General features: G+C 52.6%; 3 protein-coding genes across 7 annotated transcripts in view; 1 reads left to right on the forward strand and 2 right to left on the reverse strand.

Annotated features, from left to right (window-relative positions):
• The window catches only part of DHPS (deoxyhypusine synthase), a 5356-nt gene extending 2916 nt beyond the window's left edge, over positions 1-2440 (reverse strand). The window contains exons 1-5 of one of the 4 annotated variants that reach the window (XM_032265842.1): positions 2092-2439; positions 1321-1485; positions 961-1082; positions 786-882; positions 620-706 (exon numbers count right to left, since the gene is read on the reverse strand). In XM_032265842.1, the coding sequence (XP_032121733.1) occupies positions 620-706; positions 786-882; positions 961-1082; positions 1321-1485; positions 2092-2298 (678 nt within the window). In that variant the 5' untranslated portion in view covers positions 2299-2439. Of the gene's footprint in view, positions 1-619; positions 707-785; positions 883-960; positions 1083-1320; positions 1486-1818; positions 1989-2091 lie in introns of those variants that run through there. The other 3 variants (XM_032265846.1, XM_032265845.1, XM_032265844.1) reach the window with 3 other exon arrangements.
• GNG14 (G protein subunit gamma 14) lies at positions 2384-8968 on the forward strand. Its single transcript, XM_032265848.1, is given in 2 exon segments — positions 2384-2468; positions 8585-8968. A coding segment is annotated over 1 exon segment (318 nt). The 5' UTR covers positions 2384-2468; the 3' UTR covers positions 8903-8968.
• Positions 8969-9444: 476 nt separating this feature from the next.
• Positions 9445-11621, reverse strand: part of FBXW9 (F-box and WD repeat domain containing 9) — an 8618-nt gene continuing 6441 nt past the window's right edge. The window contains exons 6-10 of one of the 2 annotated variants that reach the window (XM_032265840.1): positions 10501-10649; positions 10300-10413; positions 10081-10170; positions 9935-9995; positions 9445-9853 (exon numbers count right to left, since the gene is read on the reverse strand). In XM_032265840.1, the coding sequence (XP_032121731.1) occupies positions 9774-9853; positions 9935-9995; positions 10081-10170; positions 10300-10413; positions 10501-10649 (494 nt within the window). In that variant the 3' untranslated portion in view covers positions 9445-9773. Of the gene's footprint in view, positions 9854-9929; positions 9996-10080; positions 10171-10299; positions 10414-10500; positions 10650-11621 lie in introns of both variants that reach the window. The other variant, XM_032265841.1, reaches the window with a different exon arrangement.

Raw genomic sequence — 11621 nt, forward strand, 5'->3', positions numbered from 1 at the left:
TTTTTTGTTCAGGTTCTGATGATCTAAATAAAGGGAGTGGGTAGCTCTTATTTTATAGCCTCTGGGAGTGTTGGACCCTGAGCCAGTCCCCAGAGGAGTTTCTAAGTGCTGCCACTACTGTTCCAGAGATAGTCTGGGAGGAGGATAAGGAGGCTGAGGCCCCACTAGTTATCTGGGTGACTTCAGACAAAATTACCTAGCCAGGCCAGGAATGGTGGGCCATGGCTATAATCCCAGCACTTTGGGAGGCCCAGTGGGAGGACTGCTTTGAGGCCAGGAGTTCAAGACCAGCCTGGGCAACATAGGAAGACCCCCATCTCTAAAAAAAAAAACTTAAAAATTAATATTGTGGGGCACAGTGGCATATGCCTGTGGTCCCAGCTACTTAAGAGGCTGAGGTGGGAGGACTGCTTAAGTCCAGGCACTGCAGCCTGGGTGACAGAGCAAGATCCTGTTTCAAAAAAAAAAAAAAAAATTACCACCCCATCGATGTTGGAGTCTCCTCATCGAAGAGTGAGGATGCTAAGAATAACAGTAGTGACACCCCAGGTGGATGGAAAGATAAAGTAAGTTAACACATGCCAAAGTCTAGCTACTTTGCCCTCGCCTATATCCTCACCTTCTGGGCCCAGTAATACACGGACTCTGGGCTGTTGATCTCCTTGCCCAGGCGGGCGATCATCTTTGAAGGTGTCCACTTTACACCCTAGGAAAGGACATGAGCTTCAGCCCATGCCTCCCCTGACTCCTACTGGACTGGCCCCTCCAGGTCGCTCTGGCCCCACCTCTGTGTTCTGCTCCAGCACCATCTGGTCCAGAATGGGCATCAGCCAGTCCTCAAACTTGCAGTAATTGTTATTGGGCACCAGCAGGTTTCCGATCCTGAGGACAGGAGGCATGTGGGCATCTGGGCCCAGGACCCTTGGTCCAGCTCCCATGCCCACCACTCAGGGTTCCCACCTGTTGATCCCATTCTCCCGGAGCTCCTTCCCTCTGAGGCTAAACTCGCCCAAGTAGGTGGGGGCCAGGCACTTGATGAGGTCTTCCTCCACTCCGCCAGCTGTAGTCACCAATACATCCACCTGCAGCCACAAGGCAGTGAAGTTGGCCCAGGAAGGAAGACCCTGCCCTCATTCTGGGCAGGACTTCTAACCTCATCCTCGTCCAGTTACTCTTACAAGGGAGCTTTGCTACAGAACAAAACATGATTCTATTCTTCTGCTTAAAACAGACTCCTATCTCCCCATCTCACTTAAACGATTAATAACTGCATCGCCCATTGACCCAGAGGCCAAGGCCACGGCCCCACCAGGTCCCCACCATGTTGTGCTGCACAAGGTAGCGAATGGTCTCACGGATGCCTGAACTGATGAGGTTGGATGTATATCCCAGGAAAATGGTGCAGCCAGTGAGTGGGCGGCGGCTCTGGGTCAGGTCTGCGTGTTGGTCTTCATCCTGTGACAGCGGTTCCAGCTTCTTCTCAATCTGGGGGTAAGGGCCAAGTAGAGTTAAGCACTGGCCCTAAATTCCAGCCCCAGGACTACAGGTGGGCTCTAGAAACAAATTCCACCCCAGGCCCTGCCCATTCAGGGACACAGGACCAGTTCTACCGGGAACCAAGGAACATCACCTGTGCAAACCCTGCCCCTTCCCAGACCAGATCTCAGGACACGCATTTGGGATTTGTCCCCACCCTTTTAGGAATCAGAGGGCTCTCCTTTTCAGATCCTGTCCCTTCCCCAGTGGCAAAAGCAAATCTAAGTTCAAGCCCCGGGGCGCTGAGACTTAGGCTCCTCCTCGGCCATGTGCTCCCTTAACCTGTTTTGCCCCAGGCTCCGCTTATTCCAGAAAGCTTTAGACCTAGAACCCGGCCGCCCACCAAGAAACGGTCCCTGCCTCCTCAGGCTGTCCTAGGATGTAACTACTGGAGTGCAAAGTCCCCTTCCCAGGACAAAATTCCTGTCCAGTATAGATCCCGCCTTCTTCGAACTGCTGGATCGCTCAAATAAAAGCCCCGCCCCCTTAGAGTACTGCCCTGGTTCTACAAGCCACGCCTCTCCGCGGCGCTGGAAGTCCCGCCCCCGTCCTCACCATGGCATTGACTTGCTGTACAGCGCGCCCGAAGTTGGTTGCTTGGAAGCCAGTGGTGCCGAAGGCCTCCAACAGTGCGCGGTAATCCACGCCGCGGTTGAAGTCGTAGCCCCGGACCTGGGCGCTTTCGGGCGGCAACGTCGAGCTGTGCTTTAGCACTGCGGCCAGCGCCGCCGCGGGCGCCTCCCCTTCCAGGGAACCTTCCATGCACCTGCAACCGGCTCTCGAGTCACAGATGCCCCTAGGCCAGCTTACGGCGGTCCAGAAACGCGTTAAACCCCGACACGCACGTCTCCACGCCACAGGAAGCCAGGAAAGCGCCTTGGAAGACCGGAAGTTGCTCGATCACGTGACCCTCTTTAGTCCTCTTAACCCAGGTAGCTGCCGTTCTTACGCATGTGTTCCGTAATACGGAAGCCGCGAGGAGCCTTTATTCCTTTTCACGAGTTCTCGACTTCGCATAAATGAAGATTCTCTTTTTGTTTTCATTTTTTTGTACAGACCATTTTTTTAATTGTACATTTGTCTATGTCTGTTATATTGTCTTTTTTTAAACAATATATTTTGCATTTATTTATTTAATTGTAGTAAAATGAGGAGATAAGATATTTAAAACATTACTTCCTGATCACTCAGCAGTTAATATAATGTTGCTTTGTCTTTATAACGCGCTGCATGTCCCCTTAACATTCAGAGCCTTTCTGATTGTCTTCTGTGAACTCTGATTTGCTACCAACTGTATTTGGAAGAAACCTAAAGACTTTATCCATTGACTCCCCCATTACTTTGTTAAAAAATTTGTTATGTTTCGGGGACATAAATATTTTTCCAGTATAAATATTGGTGGGAAAGCACTGTATTGAGAGACACATTCTATGAAGAAGTGCTCTATATGGAAAACATTAATTGTGGAGATGTTCAGGCCAGGCGTGGTGGCTGACGCCTGCAATCCCAGCACCCTGGGAAGCCGAGGCAGGAGGATCACTTGAGTTCAGGAGTTCGAGACTAGCCTGGGCAACATAGCAAGACTATGTCTCTACAAAAAGGAAGAAAAGTAGCCAGGCATGGTGGTGCATGTCTGTTGTCCCAACCACACAGATGGCCGAGGTGGATCACCCGAGCCCAAGAGGTGAGGCTGCAATGAGCCCTGATCGTGCCACTCTGGGCAACAGTGTGAGGCCCTGTTTGAAAGGAGATTGAGAGAGAGAGAGACAGAGAGAGAGAGAGAGAGATTGATTCTGTAGAGAACAATACTAGGCTCTTATTCTTCCTAGAATACCCATGAATTTTCATTACTCTACGCCTTGGTCCACATTATATCCTGTTTCAGTATCTTTGTTCTTTTTCGCCCAACAAACTTGTAATTGCCCTTTAGATGTTTTCATTCACCACCCGACCTTTTTTTTTTTTTTGAGACGAAGTCTTGCCCTGTCACCCAGACTTCAGTGCAGTGGCACCGTCTAGGCTCACCGCAACCATTTCCTCCTGGGTTCAAGCGATTCTCCTCCCCCAGCCTCCCGAGTAGCTGGGGCCACAGGCACACACCACCATGCCCAGCTAATTTTTTTGTATTTTTAGTAGAGGCGGGGTTTTTGTTTTCATTTTTAAATTTTTTTATTTCTATTTTTTGAGACAGAGTTATGCTCTTGTCTTGCAAGCTGGAATGCAGTGACGCAGTCTCGGCCCACTGCAACCTCCGACTCCCGGACTCAGATGATCCTCCCCCGCAGCCTCCGGAGTAGCTGGGAACACAGATGTGCATCACCGTGCCCAGCTAATTTTTTCTTTTCTTTTTGAGACGGAGTCACCCTCTGTCGCCAGGTTCGAGTGCAGTGGCGCGATCTCGGCCTACTGCAACCTCTGCCTCCCGGTTTCAAACGATTCTCCTGCCTCGGCCTCCCAAATAGCTGGGACTACAAGCGCGCGCCACCATGCCTGGCTAATTTTTGTATTTTTTAGTAGAGACGGAGTTTCACCATGTTGGCCAGGATGGTCTCCATCTCTTGACCTCATGATCTGCCCGCCTTGGCCTCTCAAAGTGCTGGGATTACAAGCGTGAGCCACCGTGCCTGAGAGTGCCCAGCTCATTTTTCTATGGAGATCTATTCTTTTTTCTCTCTCTTTTTTCCTTTTCTTTCTTTTTCTTTTTCTTTTTTTTTTTTTTAAACTTAACATTCTTGGAGTATAGAGGATCGCTTCTTAAGCGTCGCCCATGGACGGGATTTCAGTCACCAGGTGGAGTGAGACACAGTTTCAGCTTTCCTCAGCCTCTCTTGTCTAATGGGATAGTGAGCCTGGTTCCTGCTCTTGCAGGTTTCCAAAGCCTTCACATGCTGCATAAGGCTCTGTCTTCCTTCCCCTATGGCTGCAGCTGTCACCTCCTCTGGGAAGCCTTCCCTGAACTTCCACTGGGTCAGTGGCCTCTTCTGGGACCCACAGCTGACATCTCTTTCCCTCCAGCAAGACTGTGAGACCCTCGGTGGCATCTGTATCTCAAAGCACCCTCCTAACAGTGCATACAGTCGAGAGAATTATTCACTTACTGTACAGTTCATGTAGTGTGTTCTATACGGTGGGCCCTGTGCTGGACACTGAGGAATTAGTGGTGAAAAAGACCCAAGATGTGGACCCTCCTGGAGCCTCAAGTCTGATTGGGAAGATAGAATGTTAACAATGATGAGTGCAATCAGGAGATTTTTTTTTTTAGATGCAGTCTCACTCCAGTCTCACTGCCACCCAGGCTGGAGTGCAGTGGCTCAATCTTGACTCACTGCAGCCTCTGCCTCCTGGGTTCAAGTGATTCTCCTGCCTCAGCCTACTGGGAAGCTGGGATTACAGGAACCCACCACCATGCCAGCTAAGTTTTGTATTTTTAGTAGAGATGGGGTTTCACCATGTTGGTCAGGCTGGTCTTGAATTCCTTACCTCATGATCCCCCTGCCTCGGCTTCCCAAAGTGCAAGGATTACAGACTTGAGCCACCGTGCCCTGCTTTTTTTCCTTCTTTTTGAGACGAAGTTTTACTCTTGTTGCCCAGGCTGGAGTGGAGTGCAATGGAGTGATCTTGGCTCACGGCAACCTTCACCTACTGGGTTCAAGTGATTCTCCTGCCTCAGGTGATCTGCCTCCCAAGTAGTTGGGATTACAGGCATGTGCCACCACACCCAGCTAATTTTGTATTTTTAGTAGAGATGGGGTCTCTCCATGTTGGTCAGGCTGGTCTCGAACTTCTGACCTCAGGTCATCTGCCCACCTCAGCCTCCCAAAGTGCTAGTTGAATGGATGGATGAAGGATGCCAAGGAGGTGAGATTTGAGCCAAAGCCAGAAGGCTGAGAAAGTCCCCATATGCGAAGATGAAGGGAGGCCATTCCCTGTACCTGGGAAGACAGAACAGCAGAAGCCCTAAGGCTGGAATGGGCCTACCTTGTTGGAGGAGCCAGACATCCTCCTTGACATCCTCACTTGGATCTCAAAGTTGCCCTTTCAGTTCCCTCTCCACCAATCCCTGATCATTCTGCATCTCAGCAAATGGCCCCACCCTCCACTCATCCACTAGACTAAAAAACAGGGAATGGGGCCGCGTGTGGTGGCTCACACCTGTAATGCCAGTACTTTGGGAGGCTGAGGTGGGCAGATCACCTGAGGTCAGGAGTTAGAGACCAGCCTGGCCAACATGGAAAAACCCTGTCTCTACTAAAAAATACAAAAATTAGCAGGGGTGTTGGCGAGCACCTGCAATCCCAGCTACTCAGGAGGCTAAGGCAGGAGAATCACTTGAAACCTGCAGGTGGAGGTTGTAGTGAGCCGAGATCACCCACTGCACTCCAGCCTGGGCAACAGAGCAAGGCTCCATCTCAAAACTAAATAAATAAGCTGGGCATGGTGGCTCACACCTGTAATCCCAGCACTTTGGGAGGCCAAGATGGGCAAATCACCTGAGGTCGGGAGTTTGAGACCAGCTCGACCAACATGGAGAAAGTCTGTCTCTACTAAAAATACAAAATTAGCTGGGCGTGATGGTGCATGCCTGTAATCCCAGCTACTCAGGAGGCTGAGGCAGGAGAATCGCTGGAACCTAGGAGGTGAAGGTTGTGATGAGCTGAGACCACGCCACTGCACTCCAGCCTGGGCAACAAGAGCGAAACTCTGTCTTAAATAAATAAAATTGAAAAGTGGAGCTTGCTGTCTTCCCTTTTCTCATACCACACATACATCCTTCTCAGCATGTCTGCCAACCTCTACCTATAAAGTAGGTCCGAAATCCAGGCATTTTCTTTAACCCCATAGCCTACAAGCTGGCTTTGGTCTCCTCCAATCCATCTCCCACCTAACAGGAAGATCAGAGAGTTTTGTTTTTGTTTTTGTTTTATGCAGGGTCTCACTGTCACCAGGGCTGGAGTGCAGTCGGGGGATTCCACATCACTGCAGTTTCAACCTCCTGGGATCAAGTGATCCTCTCGCTGCAGCCTCCTCGGTAGCTGGGACCACGGGCACGTGCTACAGCTCTTTAAACATAAATAAATAAATCAAACACATCATTGTTAAAACCTCCTAATGGTAGCTCCCCTGGGAGTAAATTCCAAGCTTTTCACAGTGGTCTTAAAGACCACCTCTCAAGCTCCCGTCTCTCGCCATGCTGCCCCTCCCTCCCTCCCTCTCTCCTCTCCAGCTACATGGACCTCTTTGCTGTTCTTGGAACCCACCAAGCTTTTCTGTCCAAGGAGTCATGTACTTGCTGTTCCCTCTGCCTAGAACACCCCGTTTCAGTTCCTTCTTCTCCTTTGGGCCTAAGTTCAAATGTTACCTCTCTGAGAGGCCTGCCTGACCACTCCTCTCCCCTTCACTTTGATTTTATTCTTCTTTCATATTCTTTCAGATGTATAAATACATTGTTTTCTGTTGTCCATCCCCGCCTGACTAGAATGGCAGGTCCGTGGTAGCAAGGTTTTGTCTTGTATCATTGCTCATTTTGTTTTTTGCACAGTGTGCTGGGCACATATTAGAATCTCAGCGGGGGAGGGGCTCAGAGGCTTACGCCTATAATCCATTTGGGAGGCCAAGGGAAGAGGATCGTTTGAGGCTGGGAGTTCAAGATCAGCCTGGACAACATAGAATCATCTCTACAAAAAGTTAAAAAAAATTAGCAGGGCATGGTGGCTCACACCTATAATTCTACCTAATCAGGAGGCTGAGGTGAGAGGATCATGTAAGCCCAGGAATTTGAGGTTACAATGAATTATGATTGTACCACTGCATCCAATCTGGGTGACAGAGCAAGAACCTGGGTTTAAAGAAAGAGGCCAGGCATGGTGGCTCAAGCCTGTAATCCCAGCACTTTGGGAGTCTGAGGTGGGTGGATCATGAGATCAGGAGATCGAGACCATCCTGGCTAACATGGTGAAACCCCGTCTCTACTGAAAATACAAAAATATTAGTCAGGCATTATGGCACATGCCTGTAGTCCCAGCTACTCAGGAGGCTGAGGCAGGAGAATTGCTTGAACTCGGGAGGCGGAGGTTGTGGTGATCCGAGATTGTGCCACTGCACTCCAGCCTGGGTGACAGAGCCAGACTCCATCTCAAAGAGAAAAGAAGAAAAAAAAAAAAAAAAAAAAAAAAAAAAAGAAAAGGCCGGGAGCAATGGCTCACACCTGTAATCCCAATATTTTGGGAGGCCGAACAGGTGGATCACTTGAAGTCAGGGGTTCTAGACCAGCCTGGCCAATATGGTAAAAACCCTATCTCTACTAAAAATACAAAAATTAGCCGGGTGTGGTGGCATATGGCTGTAATCCCAGCTTCTTAGGAGGCTGAGGCAGGAGAATCGCTTGAACCTGGGAAGTGGAGGTTGCATGTGAGCCAAGATTGCGCCACTGCACTCCAGCCTGGGTGACAGAGCAAGACTGTCAAAAAAAAGAATGAAAGCATTGGATTTTTGGGCCTGGGAAGTGGTGAGAGGAGGGCGGGCAGGGCTGCATGTCAGGGATGACAGAGGCTGCCAAAGCAGATTTGTTAGGAAGAGTCAGCAGGAGATCCAGCAGCTCAGCGGGAGGCCAAAGTCTCCTCACTCCCCTAGCCAAGGCACCTAGCCCACAGGGACACAGGTGACACATGACACCAGGGCAGCCACAGGGCTTCCTGGGGCACGGACCCCCTCAGCCGAAGCAGCTGCTGCTGCTGTGGCTGGTGACATTTTACTCCATGAAAGTCCTGGCTTCAAAGTCTCTGCAGGGGTAGCAGAGGGAGAAAAGGGGGTTGGAGAGGCCAGGCCAGGTAGGGGAGGGAGCCAGAGCGGGCAGCCACCAGAGGACCAGGAAGCCAGACGTGGCTTCGGCCGGAGCCCTTAGCCGAGGTGTGTGGCCCTGACAGGTCCAGGAACGGCCACCCTCATCCTGCAGTCCCCAAGGGACATAGGAGGAGGTGTGGGAGCCTCAGGCTCCCTCTAGGGGGCTGAGGTTGGGCCTGCTGCCCACAGCCCTGCCCACTTTCCCCAGATGTCCAGCAAGGTGGCCATCAGCAGTGACATTGGGCAGGCCTGCTGGGCAGTGGAGCAGCTGCGGATGGAGGCAGACATCGACCGAGTGAAGGTGAGGGTCGGGGCCGCTGCAGGAGGTGGGAAGAGGTGGTAACACATGGGCCAGCGCATAGGTGCATGCCCCGGTCTGGCTGACTGGGTTGGTCTGCAGGTGTCCAAGGCAGCTGCCGATCTGATGCAGTTCTGCATGGAGCAGGCCAAGAGTGACCCTTTCCTTGTGGGCATCCTGGCCACCACCAACCCCTTCAAGGAGAGGAAGCCCTGTGCCAACCTATGAACCCAGGACAACATCCCCCTTGTGGCCTGAGCAGACCAGGGGGCCTCAATAAACATGAAGTGAATACTTCTCAGGGTATGGCTGGGCCGGGCTGAGATGGCAGACCAGAGGGACTTTGGGCTCGCAGGGACCAGGCGCACACCTGGCCCAGCCTCCTCCCTGGCCTGCCCCCAGGATCACAGTCACAGCAGCACACACCCTGGAGCCCCGATGGAGAGCACACTGGCCATCTTGCCCTCCCCAGCACCTATGGGAGCCTGAGCAGGTGCCTTCTCCCACCATGCAGACAAATGTCCAGGATTTGAGTCCTACCACATACCACACGTTACATGTAACACACATAGAAGTGACATCATAGACACAGGTGCTCACGATTTTCAGGACTCTGCCTCTTCAAACAAATGCACAGCAGCAGCTGGCAGGCAACCCCCAGCCCAGCCTTGCCATTTCGCCCAGTCACTCCCACACAGGCCCGCAGCCCCCCAAGCCCCAAGCAGGCTCAGGCAGAGCCCCGGCAGGCAAACCACACTCATACTGCAGGCCCAAGCACCAACACGTCAGGTTTATTTCTCCTTCACTCTCACCTGAGAGCGGCACATCCAAATCATAACAAAACCAGGCCCCCCCCAACAAAAAAAAAAAAAAACAGGGCCCTGGGGTGGGGAGCAGCCCCCTGGGTGGGCCTAAATCCCAACTTCAACCCCGTATGCATAGGGCCCAGGCCAGGACCTTCACCCGAAAGTGGCCAGGACTCCTTGTGCCCTAGGCCCTGTGGGGGAGAGAGGCAGCACCAATGTTGGGGATGGTCCCCCAAGAACAGAGGCCGAGGCCCAGACCCCAGCCAGCAGTATCCACATCCACGTCCACCTGCTCAGGCCTGCAGCCTCCAGACCTCTAGCGACAGGCCCCCAGAGGCAGCCACCACCAGGTTGCCCTCAGCACAGACCTGGGAGGGGGCAGGGACATGAGGAGTCAGGGACAGTGGCGCTCTGGCCAGCTGGGCAGGGCACGTGGGGCAGGACCTTACCCCAGTGAACCCACTGTCGTGCCTTCGGGTGCAGATGGTCCTTGGCGGGTCTGTGGGCACGTGCACCTGGTGAGGGGCAACGGGCCAAGGTCAAGAGGGGTGCCCCTGGCTGATGGAGGTGGGGAGGGCAGGGGCTGGGCAGGAGCCTCACCCGGAGGGTCTTGTCAGTGGATGTAGTGTATAAGGCTCCCAGTGAGTACTGGATCCCAGTGATGTGAGACCTGTGGCCCACGTTGAAGGACTGTGGGAGGCGGTCAGGAGACACTCAGGCGAGGCTCTCCCAACTGCCCCCCCCAACACCACCGGGGGCCCAGGGGTAAGAAGGAGGCCTGAGGGGGAGGGATGGGCAGGGGCAGGAGCCCCAGCAGACCCGGACGTGCTGGAAGCAGCCATTGCGGTTGGCGAAGACGTGTAGCAGGCCCTCGTTGTCACCAGTCCAGAGCTGCATGTCCTGGTGGGACATGCAGAGCAGGTAGGAGTCCAGCTGTGAGAGAGACAAGGGACACGGCAGCTCAGGCTGGACTGGGCCTGTGACAGTCCCTGTCCCTCCAGGCCCCTGGGGAGGGCCCACCTGTAGCCGCTGCAGGACTCTGTTGGCTCGGCGGTCAACCACCACCAGGGTGCGGTCCTCGCTGCCTGAGATGATGTGCTGGTCATCTGCCAGCAGGGCCAGCACAGGGCTAGAGTGTAGTCGCTGGCTCTTCAACAGGGCTGGGCCGGCTTCATGGGCAATGGGCCGGGGAGAAGGGAAATCAGAGCCCCTCAAAGGCCCCCCCCCAGCCCAGGAGAGCATCCTGGGTCTCCATTCTGTCTGGCAAAACCCTTGATCTGCTCATTGCCCCACTCCACAGAGTGACCCATCTCTCCTTTCCTGCCTCAGCTAAATCCAGGCCTCCACAAGAGCCCCAGGCCTCTGCCCATCCCTGTCCCCATCCCATATCCCTCCTCCAGTCCCAGCTACTGTTCTCAGCACGGAGCTGACCAAGGTGGTCTCAGTCTTGCATCCGCCCTCAGGTTGGCCTGAAACACACCTCTACCCCACAGCCCTGCTCCAGCTCTGCCTGGACAAGGTACACTGGCCCTTCAATTAAACAAAATAAGAATTAACATAGGCCGGGCACAGTGGCCCACGCCTGTAATCTCAGCACTTTGGGAGGCTGATATGGGCTGATCACCTGAGCCCAGGAGTTCAACACCAACCTGGGCAATGTGGCAAGACCCCGTCTCTATTTTAGAAAAAAAGAAAAATGGCCAGGTGCAGTGGCTTACACCTGTAATCCCTGCACTTTGGGAGGCAGAAGTGGGTGGATGATGTGAGGACAGGAGTTCAAGACCAGCCTGGCCAACATGATGAAACCTCATCTCTACTAAAAATACAAAAATTAGCCAGGCATGGTAGTAGGCACCTGTAATCCCAGCAACTTGGGAGGCTGAGGCAGGAAAATTGCTTGAACCCTGGAGGTGGAAGTTGCAGTGAGCCGAGATCATACCACTGTACTCCAGCCTGGGCAACAGGCTAGAGTAAGACTCCATCTCAAACAAAAAAAAAAAAAAGAAAAGTGAATGAATAAACAAACAACAGAAAACACTATGTTCCAGGCAGTGTTCCTTCTAGGTGTTTATGTAAATGAATATATTTATTTATTTTTTTTTTTTTAATTTTTTTTTTTGAGATGGAGTTTCGCTCTTGTT

This window comes from Sapajus apella, unplaced genomic scaffold, assembly GCF_009761245.1.
Source record: "Sapajus apella isolate SASKATOON/1434 unplaced genomic scaffold, GSC_monkey_1.0 scaffold152, whole genome shotgun sequence".
NCBI classification, from domain to species: domain Eukaryota; kingdom Metazoa; phylum Chordata; class Mammalia; order Primates; family Cebidae; genus Sapajus; species Sapajus apella.